A 27,876-nucleotide genomic window follows, 5' to 3' on the forward strand; every position below is an offset into this window, starting at 1 on the left:
CGTGATATAGCTGGAATATTGCCGAGTGCGGCGTTAAACAACAAACCAAACCAAACCAAACCAAAACCTTTCACGACAAGCATAGTCACCTTTTACGGCAAGCATGGGTTGCTGAAGACCTATTCTACCCCGGAATCTTCACGGGAAATATTCATAATCAATGACCATGTGACCATCACGTCACATAAACCCGGCACGTCGAGTGAGAAGCCGTCTGTGATCAGCTGAAGGTACACACCGGAAAATACAGTTATTCATCATGAACAAGGTAATTATGCAACACCGATTATTGACCAATGACGAAGAAATAATTTGGTTGGGACGGTCATTGTTTAACAAATATTGTTATGAGAGTGGACATGTACTGCGTAGCAGTGTACATTTTTCGTGTGGACATTTTGCATTGTCATTTTCCTTTGTGTAAATCAGTTTGTGGTCGACGACAGCATTCATCTTCTGTGTTGTTACATTCATGTTCTTTGTTTTTATATCGAAATATAAAACAAAAATTCCAAAGTTATCTTTAACAATCTTAAGGGCAACATTATTAAATTGCATTATTGCATTATTAAATCAACTTATACTTTCTACAGTGATTGATAATAAGGTAAAGATTGTATCTGCAAAGTGTAAAGGGCTTCCTGAAAAAAAACCGTAAAGAAATATTGAAAATATGTCTAAAAAAGACATACTCTATCATCTGTCTTCAAGCTATTCACATTTCAAAATATGAAAACAAAATCGAAAGAAAATACATGGGGGTTACAAGGCATTATAGCACCTTTTAAATCTAATTCCATGGGTGTTCTATCCCATTTAACAACAATATTGATATATATCCACAAAAGTATAGTTGATAAAAAAGGCAATCATATTTTTCTGATATTACAGTAGACGGAATAAAAGTTACTCTTACAAACCTACGCATACAGTTCAAATAAGGACCAGCAATCATTTTATGCCAATTCGCTTAAGGATATTGATAAATTCGAAAATGAATTTATTATCATCTCTGGTGACTTCAATTGGCTTAACCCATCAGTAGATTTGGAAAATTACAAAAAATGTAAACAGCCCTAATGCAAGAAACACTGTTTTAGAAAATAAAGAACATTTTGATTTAGTAGATGTATTGAGAGAACAAAATGCAGAAAGTAAAACATTTACATGATGGAAAACAATCCAAGGCAGCAAGCAAGGCTTGATTTCTTTTTAGTTTCACAAAGTATATATAATCTGTCATATAATACAGGCATTGTACCTAGTTAATAATCTGACCATTCCCCTATCACATTAACAATCTCAAATGCATTAAGTAAGGAAAGAAGCCTAAGTTATTGGAAAGTTAATATTTCACTGATACGTAACGAAGAGTACATTTAAATAGTTAAAAACACATAAATGGAAATATTACATGAATATGCAGACACAATATACTCTGAGGAAGAAATATACCAACATATTGAACATGCAACACTGAATCAGATCATATCTTTGTTTCTTAAAACCTTCTTAATGAATTTAAGGGGTAAAACCATTTCTTTTTTTATCATTTATTGATAGAAAGATTAAATGAGTAACAGACAAAATATCAGTTCTTGAAGAAACTGTCATAAAAGACTTTCAAAAGAAAAACCGAATCAATATCTACCGATTTATCAACTAATCAAAGGCAATCACAAAAATACATGAAGAAGAAGTATAAGGAATTCAATTAGAAATAGAATACGATGGTACGAGGAAGGAGAAAAACCAAATAGTTATTTTTGCCATTTAGAAAATCGAAATTACTCAAGTAAGCTTATTGATAGTATCCTAAATGAAAATCGGGATAAAGTAACAGATGGCAGATATATCCTAGAAGAGTAAAAATATTTCTACAAAAATCTGTACAAGAAAACAAACAATGAAAGCAACTGACTTCTTCTCTCTGTACACAGTCATGAAGCGTGAATAAAATATTTTATCCATGTACAATCACTCTCTACTTCAAACAATGTAAGGGGGCACGGGTGGCCCAGTCTGTGCAGAGTTGCGTCCCTTGGACACGCCAGAAACCAATGATTGTGGGCTCACTCACTCACTCACTCACTCACTCACTCACTCACTCACATGGATACATGTCTTCCATTAATAGTATTTTATTATGGCTTTTACCTCGATTGTAAATGTACTTGCCCGCTACATATATTTGATAACATGTACTTGGAAATGGAATAAAATCTATTTTTTTTAAATAGAAAAAGAAACAAAATCCCTACATGGATAAAACATGTTTCCCATTTGGTGTCTCACGTGTGACGTTGCTGTAACATTTCTAAACATGAAAGCTGTGCTTTTGTCATAGGATAACTTCTTTACCTTACATTTTCTTTCATGTTCTTGTGTCAGCATTACGAATGTGACTTCACTCAATCTCGATCCTGAGGAGGAGACTCACCTTCGATACAAATAACAGTACACCACCATATAAGATTAAAGTGAGTGTGTATGGTCTTACGCCGCTTTTAGCAATATCCCGGCAATATCACGGCGGGAAACACCAGAAATGGGCTTCAAACATTGTACCTATGTTGGGATTCGAACCCGGGTCTTCGCCGTGACGACCGAACGCTTTAACCACTAGGCTACCCGACCGCCCCATATAAGATTAAAAGTATCTTGACATGAATAGTGGCAACCGCACAACCGTATGTACCTATGATGATGTACAGTGGTCACAATTTCATTACACTTGAAATACTTTACATGACAGGATATGTCTGGCTAGAGCAGTCACAATTGAAAGAGGACTGTAAAATTACAACATGGTGGGAAACAGAAATATGTTTATATATATACAGGATAAGAGTTTATAATATACTCAACTGTACAAATGGCATACCACCTTGTCACAAAATAATTTACCCATGGTAAAAGTCTACCTGTTTGTGTATTGACTGTGTAACCTAGGCTGATGGATTCTATAAGCAATGCTGCAACATATCAAGGCAGCTTTATGTTCATGAACTGGACAGTGTTCATGGTGTATCCATTATTCATTAAAACACTAGCTCGTTACATTGAATGTGTAACTTTTGCTAATCGATTGTGAAAGCAGTGCTGCCAAATATAATGACAGTGGCCAGTGCTAATGTTGCTATATCCATTATTCATTTGATAGCAGTCACAGTTAGTCTAGGACGATTCTAAGAGTCTCACAATGTCACTGAATTCCTTCTCTCTCGCAATATCCACAGCAGTTTCATTGTTCAAGTTCCTGAGATTGAGATTAGCGTCTGATTTCAACAAAAGTCGCACCATGTCGGTGTAACCCATATCGACAGCCACATGGAGCGCAGAACCACCATCATATCTTCTCAAATTGATATTCTTACCAGGTGTGCTTTTGCACCATTTCTCAACATGCTTTGTTATGATAGATTTCTCCTTTGGTGATATCCCTTCGAAGAGTTTCAGGTTTGGATTTGCATGATTCTCAAGAAGACATTTCAGGACATCCATTGCCCCCATGTACGCAGCTCCATGTAAGGCGCTTACCCCAACTGCACTTACATGATTTACCCTTGCACCTCTCTGAAATAAATTATTCGCAGCCTCAGGATGCCCCAGGAGAGCAATACCTAGAAGTGGGTGATATGACATGTCTCTTGGATGTAAGTCAGCTCCATGAGCTAACAATATATCTACTATCTTCATATTGTTCAAATATGAAGCAAATACAAGGGCTGTTGACAGGTCTTCTGATAAAGCTTCTATGTCAGCATTGTGTTCCAGTAAAAGCAGTACAATGTCGGGTTGGTTGTGGATACTTGCTACATGAAGTGGGCTCCACTGATGATAACCTTTCATCTGAATATCCGCTTGATGTTGTATCAAGACCCTTGCTACATTTGTCTGTCCATACATTGATGCAAAATGAAGAGGACTGAAAGCATTCGCAAGTCGAGCAACATCTGCTCCCCTATTGATGAGCTTTTCAACGACTGAAGAAGCGCCAGTAATAGATGCCCCATGTAAAGCTGTGAATCCACCTTCAGAAGATTTGTTCACTTCGATCCTTCTTTGTAGGAGCTCGTCCACAATGTCTTCATGGCTTAAAGTTGCTGCTAGATGGAGAAGTGTATATCCTTCGACATTTGAGGTTAAACTTTTTTCATTTTCCTCAAGCAAATGCTTCACAGTCTCCAGCTCTCCCTGCAAAGTTCCTATTATAATAGCATTAGCATGTGACCGTTTATGGAGAACAACCTCTTTCAGCATTTCAGTACGGCCATATTCATATGCTGCAGTAATAACGTCACTGAAATTTACTCTCACATCATTTAGGAACAGACGAAAGATACCCAATTCATTTGCTTTTGCAGCAAAAGCGACAGGAGGTCCCAATTGAGCCTTCAAGGTGACGTCAGCTCCTTCAGTTATCAGGAGGTTTACAATGTCATAATTTCCTTCATAACTTGCCACATGAAGAGGAGTAAAACCTTCATCTGATACATTAAGCTGCTTAACCGATGCACGGCCTTCGTTTCTGGGATTTGTTAATGAGACAATTCTGCTTTTAATTTGTTTATTCATAGCAGCACCCTTCTCAAGTAAAAGTTTAAACACTTTCATGTGCCCATTTTCTGCAGCCACAAACAAAGGTGTAACTCCCCCATTGCTTTCACGTTCAATTGATATGTGGTTTGACAGCAGATTCACAACCTCAAGGTGACCAGCTGCAGCAGCCCAATGAAGTGCATTTGCCCCCATGCGTGGATCTGTGGTGGATACATCCACTTGGTGTTTGATCAGAACTTTACACACTTCAATGTGATTCTGATTGGCTGCTATAATTAAGCATGACAACCCCTCTTCAGTGATTTCCCCAATGTCCCGTGAAGTCAGTTTCAAAGTGGTAACAATGAACTCCAGTGCAGAATGATTGCCCCATCTGCTGCAGCCCACAACTGCATGATGATACATTTCCCCTGTCATTGGGTACTTCTGGAACAACGCTTTCATCATCACATCTGAACCATTGCTAGATGCCCAGTACAATAGTTTATCGATGGCTAAGTGATCTGTGGATGTTGGGAGTTGACACATAACTTGATCTACAAAGCTTTGACTTTGTAGCAGTTGATGTGGGCAGCAGCTTTCATATAAACCAAGTTTTATTTCCTGTGAAAACCGTTCTGCTAGTTTGATGAAATGACTGTCTTCAGACAAACTGATGCTGTATTTTTGTTCTCTCATATTTCTTGCCTTTTCAAACAGTTCAAGGGGTCCATACTTTATGATGAACTCAGTGTCAGATTCTGCTATGATGTTTGACGTTACTTCAAGAAAAGATGGATGAGAAAACTTTACACAACCTTCTGTTGTAAACAAGTATGGTTCCTCTGCGGCAGCGGTAAGAACCTCAGACAAAGATGTTTCTCTGTAACTGACATACCTCATTACCATCTGCCGTTTTTCATTTGAATCAATGGTAAGATCTTTCAAATCAAGTGTGCCTTTGAATGCTGTTAAGAGATATAGGAGGCACTTCATGATCGAATTCTTCAAAAGATGTTGAATTCTTTCTCCAGCAAAATACAACGGATTGTCAAAGAACTGTTTGGCGTTTGTGTTCTCCTTTCCTAACGTGGCGAACAACTGACATGAGTGTGCAAATCCATGATTATTTCGCTTCAAGATAATGATGTGTTTTTCCACATCAGGAATATGCCTGTTTGTGGCTTCTAAGTATCTGTCTAACATTTTGGTCTTTTCACTTGTCACAGTTTTCTCGGTAAGATTCACTTCCCTGGAACCTGCAAAATGTGACTGAAGCTTCCCTAAACGCTGAAGTGCGTCTTCGTAAACATCACATCTACTAGTGAATAACGTTTTAATGTTTGTCTTAGTTTGAAGCCTACTGAACATGTTTTCCAAATCGGGTGTTAACGTAAATGTGCACCTGAACCTCCCAAACACGTCATCACAAAGGATAAACGTTTCTTCAGAGTTTTGAATAGCGCTTTTCATTTCCATGGCACTGGTCGCATGTACTACTCGTATTCCTTTTGATCTGTTGTGTTCCAGAAGAAGAATGCCTATGACTGTCTTTCCCTCACCTGCTGATCCGACAAGAAGTACATGCTGAAGTGATTCAAAGAGGGCAAGTATGTCATCGATAATTCTTGGTCTGATGAACTCTGTGGTATGTAGAAAGAGACCATCATAAATATTCCAGACGTGATGTTTCTATATAAGCAATGTATGAGCACACCTTTTTATTTGAAGTTTACAATCACAGTGCATGACAAATGCATGTGCTACTGCATTACTTAAACTTTAACAGGTCGCAGTTGTGAAATTAGCTATCAATCGTTTAAGATATGACACAATGTGATGAGGCATAATTTTATGCAAAATGATCCCTTTGTTTCAAGTTTGTATTTGTGTTAATCTGAAGAACATGGTTATTTTTTGGAACATTTGTTTTGTTTTCTACAAGTATTTCTCAATCAGCCTGATACAGTTCTTATTTCTGCGAAATGTATTTTTCAATATACCTGAACAGAAGGTCCATATGATTTTCGTGGTTTGGTCTTGGCCCTCGTGGAAAGGCAGAATTGTTTCTGTGACAACTGCTGTCTCGCACCTACGTATGCTGCTGTTCCATTCCGGTGTCATATTTGCAGGACATTCAGGCTGCAAGGTCGTTGAAACCCTCTCACATAGATTTCTGAAACAAATCTACTATATGAGGAGCAGTATTAAAACCCAATAGTTCTCACCAAACTTTCATTTTTGTTGAAAAGGGTTGTCTTGACGTTTAATGAAATGTCAAAACACTTGCAAATATAATACACACAGCTATTAATAAGTCAGTTCATCAACTGTTTGTTCTTCACACAATTGGTAATCTCCTCTGAAACTAAATAAGTGTGTTCACAATTGATGCTCATTTGATGGTGATTACGTGGAAAGTCACTTTGTTCAATACACATTCCTCACACACAAACTCTTTCTTTGTGACAAGAGTTAGTTGTCAAGGTACATGAAAACATGTTAGTTTGTTGTTAGTCATGGGGAAGAATTGATTTTTAAAAGTAACAAAATGACATTATTATTCATAAGATAATTCCACGTGTGTTGCATTTCCTAAAGTCAACTGATGTAAGTTGAGAGAGGGAGGCGAACACTTAGACATACAACGAGACCCACACATACCATCACGCACGTGCGCACGAACGCATCGCACACCTCGCACACACTCACACTCACACTCACACCCAGACACACATGATAATGACTATAAAAAGTTCATTCATTTTAACATTACTGTAAAAAGAGAAATGATCTGCTAACCTGTATTTGGAAATGTCGTTCTCTGATTTGACAATGAGATGCGTTGGTAGAAAATTCTGAAGTCTTCTGGCCACTTCCAACATCAGAGTAGTCCCACCACTTTTTGGATGAGTTGACACAAAAACGTAGTTGCAATTCATATTTTCTACCAACACTGTGCACTGTTCTCTTGTCAAGAAATTAATCACGTCAGTGTCGGGAAACTGATCTCCAGGCTCTACCTTTGCAACCGCAGCCCAAAAGGAAGTGATGAGTTTAAAATATTTCCTTTTTGACATATAAAGGGAGTCAAGCGTAACAAACTTGCTACATGATTCATCAAGTGTCTTTAAATGGGACTGGAATGTATCATGGGAGTCCAGATGAGACATGCACACGACACCAAACACTACTGAAAAGTCATCATCAATGAACTTATTGAGGGAAGTTGTCACCCCTCTAGCAACACTGACGTTGTATTTCCTTGCTTCTGGTGTGTCCTTGTCCACGAAAGTCAGTACAAATGCTGGTTGAGAAGGTAACATCAGGACAATATCGCAGTGAATATCAGATGGTAATTCACTGCACACGATATTTAAGGGAAAGCACAATGTTTGTGCGATGAAGACGAAGCCATCTGTTCCTTGATGAAGTGTTGGGCCAGCAGTTTCTTTCAGCAAACTGTTTTGTGACATGATAGAATATTTTCCTTTTTGAAGCAAAAGTTGAAGTTTCTCAGTAATCCTTTTGAGTTTGATGGGTAGGGTTTGAGGCACAACGTTTAGTTTACCTATAAGTATAAATCCTTAATTATAATGATATAACTAGTTTACAATAGCATTCGCATGCGTAACTATGGCTCAGTATGTGGCATTTATATGAAATACAGTAGCTCTATAGATTTGTCTGTGTTGAGAGACATGACAGATTAACATAATAATGTAAATCATCTGGAGACATATATAATGATTTCTTACCTTGAATGTTGCAATCTTGAGATTGCGTGTGCATTAGAACCCGAAAATAATATGATGAGATTTGTTTTTGTTTTTTGTTGTTTAACTCCACACTCAGCAGTATTCCAGCTATATGACGGCGGTCTGGACCAGACGATCAAGTGATTGTCAACATGAGCATCGATTCATGCAATTGGGATCATGCATCAACCAAGTCAGCGAGCCTGACCACCCGATCCCGTTAGTCGCCTCTAACGACAAGCATAGTCGCCTTTTATGGCACGCATGGGTTGTTGAAAACCTATTCTACCCCGTATCTTCACGGGTCTAATATTATTAGAAGAAAATAGAGGAAAAAGAACGCACCACCAGGGCAGTAGAACTCTTGTATGTCTTTAATACTGTGTCCAATCTGTTGAAGTGATGGTAGAAAAAAGTCTTTTGTTTGAATGTCGAATTTGTGCTTTTGTTCCTGGCAGATGCTAGTCTGAAAAAAAGTCAAATGAATCATTCTACATGAATATATGTGTGCATGTACGTGAACATGTTTAAACACATTTGTGAAAATGTTTTTGTGACACAATTATAGCATTCGTTGTATGTATCAGCCACTGTATATAAATAATATACAACATTGTTGTCAACAACAAAATAAACATTCACACCTTCAGTCACACTAACCCCTGGTCACAACAACATTACTCAATATGTAAAAGAACTGATATGACTAAGCTCACTATTATGGTGTGAATAGTTTTTCTGATTGGAATATAAAAGCGGACACAACGTACCTTTAGCTCATATGGGGCCAATACATAGTTTGGGGGTTCAAATTTTCTTGTCCTGAAGAAGACGAAAACCGATTGAGTTTAAGGAATGCAAATCTGCTTTATAACATGTTGATGTTTTGATAATGAGGATGAGAATGATGGTGCTGAGTATGATGACGACGACGACGATGATGATGATGATGATGATGATGATGATGATGATGACTAACAGGTTACATTCGCGTCACGTTAACGCTTGATTGAGTTCAGCTTACTAAAGTTTGTCGCCTTTACTGCAACTGTACATGCTTCGTGGTTAGGCTCAATACATTTCAGCCACTTCTCATATGTGCTCGTTTCACCGGCCCAGGCGTCAAACGCGCCGCATTCGCTGTACAGAGTTGCGACCTAAAACCTATGATTATGGGTTCGAATCCCGGTTCGCCCCGATTATGTTTCTAGGTTTCTCAGCACCATACCCGTGCTAATGGGTCTCACCGAAGTGGTAAACGTCAGAGACCTGCATCACTTAGGGCTTTCCTCACACGTTAAGCTGACACGCCGCGATATAACTGGAATACTGTTAAAAGCGGCGTGAATCCCAACTCACTCACTCAATCACTGTTCAGTAGTGATAATAAATGCCAAGTCAAACACTCACAGTTTCTACTGGAATTAAACTAGTCGCCATTAAGTTAAGAGAGATACTATACTATAGTTCCTACTTGACTTGTCCAATTTCCCCCTCTTCATCTTTACGTTTTTCACCAATGTGTTTAAGCTTAAGGAGTGACATCTGAAAATAAAACAAAGCCATTAAACTAGTATACCATGACCACTTCACACCTGAATGAGGGTAATATGATATTATCAGTACAAAGCCATAAGAAGGTATGTTTTGATTTTTGTAAGCAGATATGAATGAGAGGATTATTCTCTACTTGAAAACATAATCCCATGACAATCAACTTTTAATTAAGACACATTTCATCAACAATCTCAAATGCACAGTGTACCAATGCACTTTATGTCCGCGCAAAGATTAATCCTGTTAAATCCTATGTGGAACGAAGCACACTTTTATTGATTTTATTGCTCACTATGAACTCACGTGAAAAGTACAGTTTTATACTATGTAACTTTAAGACATTGAACAACAAGTATAACATTTTCCCAAAAATTAACAACGTCAGAGGCCGAAGTCTTAACGCGTTCAAGTGGGCTATCAATTCGGTTGTACTTTCCTCGTGAGTTTCGAATCTATTCATGTCACCATAATCTTCAACGGCCATAGACAGCCTGTTGTATGAAGGTTTAGTATCATCAACCGCCTAATGTAGTTTGGCCCATAGCGTAGGAAATGACTATCACCAAGTTAGAAACATCTGCATTCAACGGAAACTCGAGCTTCCCACTCGGTTCAGCCTAGGTGAGGGAAGACCGCGAGACAATCGAGTGTCATTTCATACGAGTTAGCAGATGGTATTTTGCTATCAAATTGGTTGTAATTACCGACAATATACACTACCTGATTTTCGGAGCTTGAAGGAATCACGACACAAGATTGCGTCGGTTGAGATGAGGACGACATGTCTAACGACTATCCACTTGGTCCAAGGGGCGATACTCTGATTTACAGCACGAAGTTCAAGGTCGTAGGTAGACGCGACGATTAATGCTGTGATGAACTTTCGACGTGATATTTTGTTTCTTTGTGGTGCTCTGAACCTTTATAATTCAACGATGCTTGCACTACAAGAATACAAAGTGACGGTCCGTGTATTCTAGCTAAGATATGTTTGCCAAATAACACAGGTAACCAATCTTATAAACATGAGCTACCGCCAAACATATAATTATCTGAGAACATCCCATTACAAGTCCGACCTTTCGCGATCTTTGGCCAACCATTTGAATGACTGAGAAGAAGTCTACTAAGCCAATCAAAAGGCAACTTTCCTGAGCTTTACGGCACTGGTTCCATAATGGTGACTGCGCTTCGAAACCTATTTTGACAAATTTTCGATTACAAATTGAAAACTGAACAAAAGAACATTCTTGAATGGCTAAAGGATGGCCTGGTATTGTATGGTTTCAGTCGTAAAGCCGTAACTATCGTTCGGAATGACCCGTGTTAAATGTTTCGAAGTTGCATGATCACGAAACACGTTCTAAATTCACTTTCCTGATCTGGTAAGCGACGCCCTGAGTGGTCGGATGAAAGGTCGTTCTGGCGTGACCCGTAATGGTATGTCCTCATATCTTTGTTAAGCAGAAGCGAGAACTAACTTCTCAGTTAAATGAGATTGCACAGGCACAAACTCACGGACTTGGCATATTCAAGTCAGATATGTCAATTATATACTTTTGTGATGCAGTCGTATTCGCTATGTATCACTGGTGTTTTGTTAAAAAGAGTAGTTCCTGTCGGGAGTAGAGCAGACGTTGTATATGTACACAGTGCTACCGCCTTTGCAATTCGAATGACCAGCTGACCCCCAAAAGAGTCCCGTTTTCACGTGATGGCATAACACAATGTGTAATATAGGTGTATTGTTATTAAACGGGTCATCTTTTCACGAGTAAGTAATAAGTGACTACGCGTTGATGAATACATGAATGCATTCTAATTTGTGTGAAAAATTAATTCAACTCATCGTATGGCAATGCGTCAGTTTTATTACTACATAAAGCATGGGTGATCAACATCTTCATACATATATCATTCCATAACAAAGACTCACATATTGTTATGGCACAAAGTTCACAAATCATTTGAATTCGAACGAAGTAGAGCATATCTAGCAAGAACGTCTTCGGGGACGCGGATATCACAGTTATCTAAGGGACCGCAATTCTCTATTTCAGAAACAAGTGATCATTGTTTCGAATTCATGATTGGCCCTAAATGCGCAATTTATCCAGAGAGGTAAACGACAGATTGTATCACGTTCCTTTCACATGAGGGGGCACGGTTGGCCCAGTCGTCTAACGCGCCGCAATTCGCTGTGCAGAGTTGCGTCCCTTGGGCACGCCAGAAACCTATGATTGTGGGTTCGAATCCCGATTATGTTTCTAGGTTTGTCAGCACCATAACCCTGCTCGTGAGTTTCACCGAAGTGGTAAACGTCTGAGACCTGCATCACTTTTCCCCCACATATAACTTGAATACTGTTAAAAGCGGCGTTAAACCCAACTCACTCATTCACTCACTCATTCACTCCTTTCACATAAAGCCAACCCGCCATGATACACATATGCCTGAAATAGTGTTCAAACCAGCGTGAAACTCACTAACTCACTCACCAACTAAAAGTGGTTAAATTTGCTATTTGGAACTTTGAACCTGCAGGTTCATGATGAATGCGTACACTTTCATCGTATTCATATTTAAGCATATAATAACATAGGTACATGAATACATATATAGGTGCAATAGATAAGGATTGCCTAAGGCAAGATATGCAAATGTAATCATTGAAACCGGACATATTTTTTAAACACCAAATGATGTATTAGTTAGACGGACATGCCATTAATTTCAAAGGCAATGCATGGTATATTGTCCACATAATCCAAGGTCCACGGAGTCCACACAATACTAAGAGCTGTTTATTGAAACAAAGACTTACTACTGAATTATGTGTTCTGATGGTATTTATGAACAAGCAGGAAGTATTCTCGGGATTTTCATATTTCTAAAATGACAAATGTACCTGCCTAACGAGAATATATTGATCTCCATATTGATATTCATGTTCCTTTTGTGCATTGTACGCTGTGCTTTGGTATCAATGACACATGCGTAAAACATCAAACCGATGTTTGTGTGGGCATGGCAATCTTTTCGAACCATGTTTTCACATCAACACGGGTACAAATGTTGTTGATGATTCGGCATGATACAGGGCCATGTTTGTCATAAAATGCTACTCCATTGAATGGGCGAACCAGTACCTCGACAATGTAGTACTGCATGTTGTGTGGAACACGCGTAGTACTTGCTTGCACATATTCAGAGGGTACAAGGGTGCAGTTTACTTTCATTATGTCCAACTTAGGATCAGTGTGCCCCTTAAAGTCACACACCAGGCTCTCGTCATGGACAAGTTCTTCGAGGTAGCCTCTGAACTCATTTTCGTCCTCAAGTGGCACTCCTTGTACAATGAGATCTTTTGACTTATACACACCATTGCTCTTATCTTTTTCCCCAATTCCTAGCAGGAAGGATCCACCCCGCTTGTTCTTTGTGAAGGCACTGACATACTCCCTCAGTCTAAGATCATCCCAAACTGTTCGGGCTTTGTTATAGCCCGATAATGACTTCCAGTCAACTCTGAGTTTATTTTCCATGAAGCCCTTTAGTTGTAAATCACGCTTCTCTTGCAATTGTGAAATCGTTTCAAAGTCACCATTGAATTTGAAATCAATTTCTTCACGATGAATGTGATTGCAATTGTTTTGTTCGACAACAAACCTCTTCATTGTGATAGGAAAAGGGGTTATGATTCCCCAATCTAAAGATATTTTAGTTTTAAAGTCAGCTGTGGAAAATTCTGTGCCTTTTGTAACAAAAATACTGATGAAATCATGGAACTGGTTGCATCCTTCAGCCTCGCTAAGCCTTGCTTTTTTATACACGCTTTCAAACATTCTTCCATCTTCTATCATTTTGTAAAGGGTGTCATCTGCAAACTCGTCAAAAGCACCAAGGTACTTTTCATTTGGATCTAAGCCTACAATGTGAACAAGTAAGTAGCCACCATTAGAATTTCTTAGCGCAGAGATATGCTTTGTGAGTTCGACTAGCTTCAAATTCCGTTTTTCCCTTTTCTCGAATTTTTCTCGATCAGTTAATTTCTTGTCGATGCCATACAGATAGTGGACGTGAATTCCCATAAATTGTATGTTCGGGCTGGTAGCCATTGTGTCTTGGAACGACTTAACAGCTTCATTGCATCTTTCAATGTGCCTAAAACAGACAGAAAAGCAGTGACCAGATCTCTCGCAACATATTTTACTCTCTGCTTATACATGATTACTTAAGTTTTGGTTTTCATTTTGGTATGCTAGCTTATATGTAAATTTCAAATGTCACTTAAGGATGACACCAGTTCATACAGTGCTTGTGGCATCAATGTACACACTGACAGTCCCATAACCATTAGCTGTGATGCAGGAATAAATATTTCCCAACCCGAGAGATAATGCATACGAATTTATATGATTTACATAATTGACATTTGAAAACACGGCGTCAACATGGCAAACACGATGGACCAGAGGTTTCCAAAGTTTATCGAAAGTCTTTGAAAATAGCCATGTGTATCGATCGATCACTAATGTAAAGATGTTAAAGTTGTCAAAGTCTGAGACATGCTGTGTGCTGTCATTGTCATATTTTACCAAATGACCTTACAAAAATGTGCTATACTGCCCGTCGTTCATGGAGATACAGGGGCGATCGGGTAGCCTTGTGGTTAAAGCGTTCTCTCGCCACGCCGAAGACCCGGGTTCGATTCCCGACATGGGTACAGTGTGTGAAGCCCATTTCTGGTGTCCCCCGTCGTGATATTGCTAAAATATTGTTAAAAGCGGCGTAAAACCATACTCACTCACTCACTCACTCATGGAGATAAAGGACGGACGGATTATTTCGGAATAAGTATATTGTGTATATAGAGGTTATCACGCGAGTGTGTTTGGGGATGGTAAATATCCTGCATTAGGAATAAACATTGTATTTAGCGAGCCTTGGCATTCTTCAATTCTGTGCTTGAAAATCGATTCCCCTCACTCACTAACATTACCTAATCATTGCGAGTTTTCCTGGAATGCGCGCATTAATATTTATTACGTCACAGGGTAAGTGATGTGTCAGTCGGACAGTGACAGTAGCCAACATAGTTCCACGTGAAATCTGTTTCTTATACATTGGCGAAGCAACATATACGCAAAACAACAATTGTTTTTACTTGCCTTTCGCGGCAATCCATCGGTCTGTCCGCTAGAGCAACTGTCCTTTGTCAAAGGAAATTTACTCTAACCCTAGTCTATGAGACGTCGCGGCCACGTTCAGACGTTGTTGACAGTCGGCCTGCTCTGTCATAACGTTAAGAAGTTCAGTCAGATGTACACACAGCACCAAAACGAAACGAGGTAACAATTCATACATATTTCGCCTAAATCCAACTACAGTAAACTACGGTTATAACGAACACGCTTATAACGAACTAACGGATATAACGAACTAACTTTCTAGTCCCCACTATATGCTGTAGTTATGCTGTATATATGCTTATAACGAATTACGGTTATAACGAACTAAAATTAGTAGTCCCTTTGAGTTCGTTATAACCGTAGTTTACTGTATTTTTATTTGTGGAAAAGGTTTCAAGCCGCAGAGGTCTACAAGCACAGATATGGCAACTGATCCCGCTTGACTAGGCCTAGTGCCCTCGCAAAATTGTTTCGAAATTTATATCTCCAAAGTTGCCAAAACTTATAAAATGCCTCAGTTACGTCGCAGATAGACACTGGTTTTCAGTATATAAGACTTGGTTTTTTTAGAATTATGCAATTATCCCTGTAGTTTATCCAGATTCAGGATGGTTAATTATGACTCAATCGCCGAATGACAAGTGCGGCTCCATGTTTGTTTATAAACACTGAAGGAAGTCCCTACTTGACCTTTGAAATTTGCATCTCTATCCGCATATGACCCCAACGGATATCGTTTTTATCCGTTGGCTTTATCCTGCCGAGAAACCTACCCATTATATGATAAAGGTTGGTATCCGTATTAGTCTGCAGCGTGGTATCTCAGTGGGCTAGCGACCCGTGAAGATTCCAGGGTAGAATAGGTCTTCAGCAACCCATGCTTGCCGTAAAAGGTGACTATGCTTGTCGTACAAGGCGACTAACGGGATCGGGTGGTCAGGCTCGCTGACTTGGTTGATGCATGTCATCGATACCAATTGCGTTGATCGATGCTCATGGTGTCAATCACTGGATTGTCTGGTCCAGACTCGATTATTTACAGACCGCCGTCATATAGCTGGAATACTGCTGAGTGGGCGTTAAACAACAAACCAACCAACCAACCAATCAGTGGGCTAGCACTATAAATCTGGCATAAATGTAGTACTAACACAAGCCACCACACACAAAGTTGCACGTCGCTATTTTAGTGAAACAGTCATGAATGCGACGTTAAACCTCATTTCACTTCATCTCACTGTCAGTATCAGGACCCAGTCGAGCTTCTGTGGTGTGTATTCATATATTTGTGTGTTCACTAGAATATTTTTTCCAGGACATGTAGTAATAAACGTCTCTTCAAACGTGCTGATATCCACATACTTTCGTGGCATACGGACATCATTTCGTTTATAAGCAAAGAACCACACAAAATCGTCAATTCCAAAAACCATTAGTTATCATCAATAAAAGTAATTAGGGACTGTCACAACATTACTTGTTTCACGTGATGAATCATCACATTTTGAATTAATTAGGACATCATAATATGTTTTGTGTCGTTATACGCTTGGTTGTTTTGCAATGGATCCCAATATACACAATCATATATTCATGTCGCTAGTTTGGTGATTTGAATGGGGTACTGTTATTTCTAAGAACATTTCAACTGTAACTGCAGGGGGCACGGGTGATGTAACTGGAATACTGTTAAAAGCAGCGTTAAAACCAAATCACTCACTCACTCACTCACTCACTAATAAAGGCTAAACCTGCCAAGCCACCTATCACGATTTGAGCGATTGCCTCTAATGACACCCGATAGTAATTGTCACCCGAACCAAACACGAGGCAGTAATTTGAGGATGTTTCACTCTATCTAAATTGAAACATACCCTTTGCATGCCGGACGAACACCCTTGGATTTTTCTCCACAATGTTCGCATACTTCTAATGTGTTCATTCCGCTGTAAACAAAGAAGAAGATTGATTTGCCAATTACCATATTCATCGTCTGTTCGTATTTGACTGTAGCGAACATAATCCATATAGTTAATTTGGTGTCCTATTTAAGCATATCACAATGGATTTTATTGAACATGGTGCGGCTAAAGCATGCAAGCTGGGCAACAAGAGTTCATCGTAACATTTGGTTGCACACGACGTTTCCAGACATAGTACATGCACACACAAGTATGTATTCCATACAATGTAAGCCCTTGAAATAGAATGGGCATGGCCCAGTCGCCTAAGGCGCCGCGATTTGCTGTGCAGAGTTGCGTCGCGTGGACACGCCAGAAACCTATGATTATGGGTTCGAATCCCGGTTTACCCCCATTATGTTTCTAGGTTTGTCAGCACCATACCCGTGCTCGTGGGTTTCACCGAAGTGGTAAACGTCTGAGACCTGCATCACTTTGGGCTTTCCTTCCACATTAAGCTGACACGCCGCGATATAACTGGAATACTGTTAAAAGCGGCGTTAAACACAACTCACTCACTCACAGTATGAGCAGGGTGTGGCTTGTCACGTGTCAACATGATGTTATCTTTTAAATGCCATCGTACGTCAGTCACTACATGGGAACATTTATATCTGCATAACATTTCCACGAATGCACACACACGTGGGGTTCGCGTAAGTGTATTTGAAAGCCATGAGTGATTTGTACAACGTAACCCATTCATTGATGGCTTATGATGCGAACATACAGATACAATATATGTGAAACTCATATGTAATTATAATATTTTCATAGATCGTGTGAAATTCAGTGAATATACATATCGGGAGTATGTATGTTCACATAAACATGACTAAGGTTGCTCTTTTCAGGTCACAACTCATCGCTCTGAAACTGACTCTTAATGCATCCGCTGTGCTGCGTGACAACCGCTGAAGTGGTGCGATATAGATCTGAGGTTCAATTGCAACCGGATATTGTTTGGACTCCCGGACTTTTGACAAACATAGTTATGCAGGCTAAAGGTTTCTGGTCGACAATATATTCAGTAACGCTCATATTGACAGAGAAAGAAATACCGTACAGATATATTCACTACCGTGTCGAGCAATATGATAGCCAAATGCAGGTATCTCTCTGACTGTCGGAAGTGTAACTCATAAAGATGCATACACATGGGCGATGTTCAGCGTATGTAAATGTATTTGACATAAGGAAAACAGTAAGCAGTTCAAGTCGGCCCTACGTGAACCATAGCTAATGTGTATATAACCCACACTCCAGATATACACTCATCTCAGATGGTTCAAGGGGGCATGGGTGGCCCAGTCGTCTAAGGCGCCGCGATTCGCTGTGCAGAGTTGCGTCCCTTGGACACGCCAGAAACATATGATTATGGGTTCGAATCCCGGTTCGCGCCGATTATGTTTCTAGGTTTCTCAGCACCATACCCGTGCTCGTGGGTTTCACCGAAGTGGTAAACGTCTGAGACCTGCATCACTCCGGGTTTTCCTCCCACATTAAGCTGACACGCCGCGGTATAACTGGAATACTGTTAAAAGGGGCGTAAAACCCAACTCACCCAATCAGGTGGTTCATATCAGATACATCTTACTGCTACTAACACAATCTGTGTATGTAAATATTATAATAATAATGTTGCAATATATTTGTCCCTGTCACATGTTAATATTTGTTTCTCCTACTTCCTCAGAGCTGTTCCGAGTATTATTGTTCACGTTATAAACTACTTCCTTGTGTTATTGTTCTAATTGTTACACGCTGTTATATAATGGTCGATACACAAAGCATACCTTAAAGCTATCAGTTTTCCTTCCTTACATATTAAAATACAAATAGCATGCTATCATGCTGATATGTTAGTTTAAAGTCTATCAAACTTGCCCCACCACATACGAGCCTGCACCTATCACACACACATACACACACATACACACACATACACACACACACACACACACACACACACACACACACACACACACACACACACACACACACACACACACACACACACATCCAAACTTGCACCATCAAAAACCAGACAGCACACACGATCTATCACATGCTGACTATACTTTCTCCGACCAACCCAACACCAGACAGCACACACGATCTACCACATGCATACCTATACTTTCTCCACCCAACCCAACACCAGACAGCACACACTATCTATCACATGCATACCTATACTTTCTCCACCCCATCCCACACCAGACAGCACACACGATCTACCACATGCATACCTATACTTTCTCCACCCAACACAACACCAGACAGCACACACGATCTATCACATGCATACCTATACTTTCTCCACCCCATCCCACACCAGACAGCACACACGATCTATCACATGCATACCTATACTTCCTCGACCCAACCCAACACCAGACAGCACACACCAGACAGCACACATTAACTAACACATACATACCTATACTTTCTCCACCCTATCCCACACCAGACATCATACACGATCTACCACATGCATACCGATACTTTCTCCATCCCATCTAACACCAGACAGCACACAAGATCTATCACATGCATACCGATACTTCCTCCACACCACCTAACACCAGACAGCACACACGATCTATAACATGCATGCCTATACTTCCTCTACCCCACCCAACACCAGACAGCACACACGATCTACCACATGCATACCTATACTTTCTCCACCCCACCCAACACCAGACAGCTCACACGATCTATCACATGCATACCTATACTTCCTCCACCCCACCCAACACCAGACAGCACACACGATCTATCACATGCAAACCTATACTTTCTTCACCCCATCCCACACCATACAGCACACACGATTTATCACATGCATACTTATACTTTCTCCACCCCACCCAACACCAGGCAGCACACAATATCTACCACATGCATACGTATACTTTCTCCACCCCACCCAACACCAGAGAGCACACACGATCTATCACATGCAAACCTATACTTTCTTCACCCCATCCCACACCAGACAGCACACACGATCTATCACATGCATACTTATAATTTCTCCACCCCACCCAACACCAGACAGCACACACGATCTATCACTTCCATACCTATACTTCCTCCACCCCATCCCACACCAGACAGCACACACGATCAATCACATGCATACTTATACTTCCTCCACCCCACCCAACACCAGACAGCACACACGATCTATCACTTGCATACCTATTCTTCCTTCACCCCATCCCACACCAGACAGCACATACGATCTATAACATGCATACCTATACTTTCTCCACCCCAACCCACACCAGACAGCATACACGATCTATCACATGCATACCTATACCTTCTCCACCCCCATCCCAAACCAGACAGCACACATTAACTTTCACATACATACCTATACTTCCTCCACCCCATCCCACACCAGGCAGCATACACGATCTATCACATGCATACCTATACTTTCTCCACCCAACCCCACACCAGACAGCACACACGATCTATCACATGCATACTTATACTTTCTCCACCCCACCCAACACAAGACAGCATACACGATATACCACATGCATGCCTATACTTCCTCCACCCCATCCCACACGAGACAGCATACACGATCTATAACATGCATACCTATACGTCCTCCAGCCCATCCCACACCTTACATCATACACGATCTATAACATGCATGCCTATACTTCCTCCAACCAATCCCACACCAGGCAGCACACACGATCTATCACATGCATACCTATACTTTCTCCACCCCACCCAACAACAAACAGAACACACGATCTATCAAATGCATACCTATACTTCCTCCACCCCATCCCACACCAGACAGCATACACGATCTATCACATGCATACCTATACTTTCTCCACCCAACCAACACCAAACAGCACACACGATCTACCACATGCATACCTATACTTTCTCCACCCCACCCAACACCAGACAGTACACACGATCTATCACATGCAAACCTATACTTTCTTCACCCCATCCCAAACCTGACAGCACACACGATCTATCACATGCATAACTATACTTTCTCCACCCCACCCCACATCAGACAGCACACACGATCTATCACATGCATAGCTATACTTTCTCCACCCCATCCCACACCAGACAGCACACATGATCGACCACATGCATACCTATACTTTCTCCACCCCATCTAACATCAGAGAGCACACACGATCTATCACATGCATACCTATACCTTCTCCACCCCAGCCCACACCAGACAGCACACACGATCTATCACATGCATACCGATACTTTCTCCACCCCATCCCACACCAGACAGCACACACTATCTACCACATGCATACCGATACTTCCTCGACCCCACCCAACACCAGACAGCACACACGATCTATAACATGCATGCCTATACTTCCTCCACTCCACCCAACACCAGACAGCACACACGATCTACCACATGCATACCTATACTTTATCCACCTCATCCAACACCAGACAGCACACACTATCTATCACATGCATATCTATACCTTCTCCACCCCAGCCCACACCAGACAGCACACATTAACTTTCACATGCATACCTATACTTTATCCACCTCATCCAACACCAGACAGCACACACTATCTATCACATGCATATCTATACCTTCTCCACCCCAGCCCACACCAGACAGCACACATTAACTTTCACATGCATACCTATACTTCCTCCACCCCGTCCAACACCAGACAGCATACACGATCTATCACATGCATACCTATACTTTCTCAACCCCAACCAACACCAAACAGCACACACGATGTACCACATGCATACCGATACTTTCTCAACCCCACCCCACACCAGACAGCACACACGATCTATCACATGCATACCGATACTTTTTCCACCCCATCCCACGCCAGACAGCACAAATTAACTATCACATGTATACTTATACTTTCTCCACCCACCCAACACCAGACAGCACACACGATCTATCACATGCATACCTATACTTTCTCCACCCCAGCCCACACAAGACAACACACACAATCTATCACATGCATACGTATACTTTCTCCACCCCATCCCACACCAGACAGCGCACACTATCTATCACATGCATGCCTATACTTCCTCCACCCCATCCCACACCAGACAGCACACACGGTCTACCACATGCATACCGATACTTTCTCCACCCCATCCAACACCAGACAGCACACACGATCTATCACATGCATACCTATACTTTCTCCACCCCAGCCCACACCAGACAGCACACGCGATCTACCACATGCATACCGATACTTTCTCCACCCCATCCCACACCAGACAGCAAACACGATCTACCACATGCATACCTATACTTTCTCCACCCCACCCAACACCAGACAGCATACACGATCTATCACATGCATACCTATGCTTCCTCCACCCCACCCCACACAAGACAGCACACACGATCTATCACATGCATACCGATACTTCCTCCACACCACCCAAAACCAGACAGCACACACGATCTACCACATGCATACTGATACTTTCTCCATCCCATCTAACACCAGACAGCACACACGATCTATCACATGCATACCGATACTTCCTCCACACCACCCAACACCAAACAGCACACACGATCTATAACATGCATGCCTATACTTCCTCTACCCCACCCAACACCAGACAGCGCACACGATCTACCACATGCATACCTATACTTTCTCCACCCCATCCAACACCAGACAGCACACACGATCTATCACATGCAAACATATACTTTCTCCACCCCACCCCACATCAGACAGCACACACGATCTATCACATGCATACCTATACTTTCTCCACCCCACCCCACACCAGACAGCACACACTATCTATCACATGCATACCGATACTTCCTCCACCCCACCCAACACCAGACAGCACACGCTCTATAACATGCATGCCTATACTTCCTCCACCCCAACCAACACTAGACAGCACACACGATCTACCACATGCATACCTATACTTTCTCCACCCCACCCAACACCAGACAGCACACACGATCTATCACATGCATACCTATACCTTCTCCACCCCAGCCCACACCAGACAGCACACATTAATTTTCACATGCATACCTATACTTCCTCCACCCAATCCCACACCAGACAGCATACACGATCTATAACATGCATACCTATACTTCCTCCATCCCATCCCACATCAGACAGCATACACGATCTATCACATGCATACCTATACTTTCTCCACCCAACCAACACCAAACAGCACACACGATCTATCACATGCATACCTATACTTTCTCCACCCAACCAACACCAGACAGCACACACTATCTATCACATGCATATCTATACCTTCTCCACCCCAGCCCACACCAGACAGCACACATTAACTTTCACATGCATACCTATACTTTATCCACCTCATCCAACACCAGACAGCACACACTATCTATCACATGCATATCTATACCTTCTCCACCCCAGCCCACACCAGACAGCACACATTAACTTTCACATGCATACCTATACTTCCTCCACCCCGTCCAACACCAGACAGCATACACGATCTATCACATGCATACCTATACTTTCTCAACCCCAACCAACACCAAACAGCACACACGATGTACCACATGCATACCGATACTTTCTCAACCCCACCCCACACCAGACAGCACACACGATCTATCACATGCATACCGATACTTTTTCCACCCCATCCCACGCCAGACAGCACAAATTAACTATCACATGTATACTTATACTTTCTCCACCCACCCAACACCAGACAGCACACACGATCTATCACATGCATACCTATACTTTCTCCACCCCAGCCCACACAAGACAACACACACAATCTATCACATGCATACGTATACTTTCTCCACCCCATCCCACACCAGACAGCGCACACTATCTATCACATGCATGCCTATACTTCCTCCACCCCATCCCACACCAGACAGCACACACGGTCTACCACATGCATACCGATACTTTCTCCACCCCATCCAACACCAGACAGCACACACGATCTATCACATGCATACCTATACTTTCTCCACCCCAGCCCACACCAGACAGCACACGCGATCTACCACATGCATACCGATACTTTCTCCACCCCATCCCACACCAGACAGCAAACACGATCTACCACATGCATACCTATACTTTCTCCACCCCACCCAACACCAGACAGCATACACGATCTATCACATGCATACCTATGCTTCCTCCACCCCACCCCACACAAGACAGCACACACGATCTATCACATGCATACCGATACTTCCTCCACACCACCCAAAACCAGACAGCACACACGATCTACCACATGCATACTGATACTTTCTCCATCCCATCTAACACCAGACAGCACACACGATCTATCACATGCATACCGATACTTCCTCCACACCACCCAACACCAAACAGCACACACGATCTATAACATGCATGCCTATACTTCCTCTACCCCACCCAACACCAGACAGCGCACACGATCTACCACATGCATACCTATACTTTCTCCACCCCATCCAACACCAGACAGCACACACGATCTATCACATGCAAACATATACTTTCTCCACCCCACCCCACATCAGACAGCACACACGATCTATCACATGCATACCTATACTTTCTCCACCCCACCCCACACCAGACAGCACACACTATCTATCACATGCATACCGATACTTCCTCCACCCCACCCAACACCAGACAGCACACGCTCTATAACATGCATGCCTATACTTCCTCCACCCCAACCAACACTAGACAGCACACACGATCTACCACATGCATACCTATACTTTCTCCACCCCACCCAACACCAGACAGCACACACGATCTATCACATGCATACCTATACCTTCTCCACCCCAGCCCACACCAGACAGCACACATTAATTTTCACATGCATACCTATACTTCCTCCACCCAATCCCACACCAGACAGCATACACGATCTATAACATGCATACCTATACTTCCTCCATCCCATCCCACATCAGACAGCATACACGATCTATCACATGCATACCTATACTTTCTCCACCCAACCAACACCAAACAGCACACACGATCTATAACATGCATACCTATATTTTCTCCACCCCACCCAACACCAGACAGCACACACGATCTACCACATGCATACTTATACTCCCTCCACCCCGCCCAACACGAGACAGCTCACACGATCTATCACATGCATACCAGTACATTCTCCACCCCATCCCACACCAGACAGCACACATTAACTATCACATGCATACTTTTACTTTCTCCACCCCACCCAACACAAGACAGCACACAAGATCTACCACATACATACCTATACTTTCACCACCCTATCCCACACCAGACAGCACACACGATCTATAACATGCATACCTATACTTCCTCTACCCCACCCAACACCAGACAGCACACACGATCTACCACATGCATACCTATACTTTCTCCACCCCATCCCACACCAGACAGCACACACGATCTATCACATGCAAACATATACTTTCTGCAACCCACCCCACATCAGACAGCACACACGATCTATCACATGTATACCTATACTTTCTCCACCCCACCCCACACCAGACAGCACACACGATCTATCACATGGATACATATGCTTTCTCCACCCCAGCCCACACCAGACAGCACACACTATCTATCACATGCATACCGATACTTCCTCCACCCCACCCAACACCAGACAGCACACGCTCTATAACATGCATGCCTATACTTCCTCCACCCCACCCAACACTAGACAGCACACACGATCTACCACATGCATACCTATACTTTCTCCACCCCACCCAACACCAGACAGCACACACGATCTATCACATGCATTCCTATACCTTCTCCACCCCAGCCCACACCAGACAGCACACATTAACTTTCACATGCATACCTATACTTCCTCCACCCCATCCCACACCAGACAGCATACACGATCTATAACATGCATACCTATACTTCCTCCATCCCATCCCACATCAGACAGCATACACGATCTATCACATGCATACCTATACTTTCTCCACCCAACCAACACCAAACAGCACACACGATCTATAACATGCATACCTATATTTTCTCCACCCCACCCAACACCAGACAGCACACACGATCTATCACATGCATACCGATACTTTCTTCACCCCATCCCACGACAGACAGCACAAATTAACTATCACATGCATACTTATACTTTCTCCACCCATCCAACACCAGACAGCACACACGATCTACCACATGCATACTTATACTCCCTCCACCCCGCCCAACACGAGACAGCACACACGATCTATCACATGCATACCAGTACATTCTCCACCCCGTCCCACACCAGACAGCACACATTAACTATCACATGCATACTTTTACTTTCTCCACCCCACCCAACACAAGACAGCACACAAGATCTACCACATACATACCTATACTTTCACCGCCCTATCCCACACCAGACAGCACACACGATCTATCACATGCAAACATATACTTTCACCACCCCACCCCACATCAGACAGCACACACGATCTATCACATGCATACCTATACTTTCTCCACCCTACCCAACACCAAACAGCACACACGATCTACCACATGCATACCTATACTTTCTTCACCCCACCCAACACCAGACAGCACACACGATCTATCACATGCATACCTATACTTTCTCCACCCCACCCAACAACAAACAGAACACACGATCTATCACATGCATACCTATACTTTCTCCACCCTACCCAACACCAAACAGAACACACTATCCTTCACATGCATACCTATACTTTCTGCACCCCATCCCACACCAGACAGCACACACGATCTATCACATGCATACCTATACCTTCTCCACCCCACCCCACACCAGACAGCACACACGATCTATCACATGCATACATATACCTTCTCCACCCCATCCCACACCAGACAGCACACACGATCTATCACATGCATACCGATACTTTCTCCACCCCACCCCACCCCACCCCACCCCACACCAGACAGCACACACGATCTATCACATGCATACCGATACTTTCTCCACCCCACCCCACCCCACCCCACCCCACCCCACACCAGACAGCACACGCGATCTATCACATCCATGAACTAAGTTGCCCATCCCATACCGGATTTATGACATTCATACCCTTTGTTGCCCCAACTCCATCGGACCATCGCACACACGATCTCATCCATATATGCCCTTACTTTTTAAGACAAGTTTGCGTGTCCCAACTGCTTCGTGACATATGAGTTGTTAAACCCAGTTCACTAATCATAAATGTGACAGAAACCTACGACCGCATACGAGACCACGTATGCATACATCAAGTAACCCGACGTTAACCACACATGTACTGTTCTAACTAAAGGTACAATATATACACCTATATGTACTACCAATACTATACCATATATACTACCATATATGTATACTATATTACTACTATATGTAAATCGTTTCACCAAGACATATAAGATCACAATCAAAAGTAATATTATCTGTCTCGGGGAGAGACTAAATACTCACCGTCTAAACGTGGTCGGTATGTGTGCAGTCTATGGACCAGTGCTTGTTATTCAAGCTGTTGTGTGATAGCTGTACACAATAACAGCTGCAGTTAAAGTGGGTCATGTGTTTAGGAATTAGGGCCACATAAAAACTGACAGTAGGACGGCGTTGTAGCCACGATGCACTAATATTGTGGCTAATATACTGATATACTGGCTATACATCAGACAAACAATTAGGTATATGTGTCACATTGGGAAATCGGATAGAGTATTGGCACATACTTTCACGCTCACATCCTGGTGTCCATTATTCAAAAGGTAG

At 42.0% G+C, this 27,876-nt stretch overlaps 1 protein-coding gene across 2 annotated transcripts; it reads right to left on the reverse strand.

Annotated features, from left to right (window-relative positions):
• Nucleotides 1-40: 40 nt before the first annotated feature.
• Nucleotides 41-27,642, reverse strand: LOC124130152. 2 transcript variants are annotated; one of them, XM_048390730.1, is made up of 9 exons: nt 27,571-27,642; nt 16,924-16,995; nt 10,578-10,801; nt 9,775-9,845; nt 9,071-9,122; nt 8,646-8,766; nt 7,345-8,113; nt 6,546-6,718; nt 41-6,185 (listed from the first exon to the last, which is right to left on the reverse strand). In XM_048390730.1, exons 3-9 carry the CDS (start codon nt 10,638-10,640, stop codon nt 3,178-3,180), a joined length of 4,257 nt encoding a protein of 1,418 aa, XP_048246687.1. In that variant the 5' UTR covers nt 10,641-10,801; nt 16,924-16,995; nt 27,571-27,642; the 3' UTR covers nt 41-3,177. The 2 variants fall into 2 exon arrangements, with proteins under 2 accessions (XP_048246687.1, XP_048246688.1); XM_048390731.1 differs by lacking the exons at nt 9,071-9,122; nt 10,578-10,801; nt 16,924-16,995; nt 27,571-27,642 and having other exon boundaries at nt 9,775-9,849.
• Nucleotides 27,643-27,876: the final 234 nt, after the last annotated feature.

Source organism: Haliotis rufescens, unplaced genomic scaffold (assembly GCF_023055435.1).
Source record: "Haliotis rufescens isolate VD_foot unplaced genomic scaffold, xgHalRufe1.0.p SCAF_9, whole genome shotgun sequence".
In the NCBI taxonomy this organism is placed as follows: domain Eukaryota; kingdom Metazoa; phylum Mollusca; class Gastropoda; order Lepetellida; family Haliotidae; genus Haliotis; species Haliotis rufescens.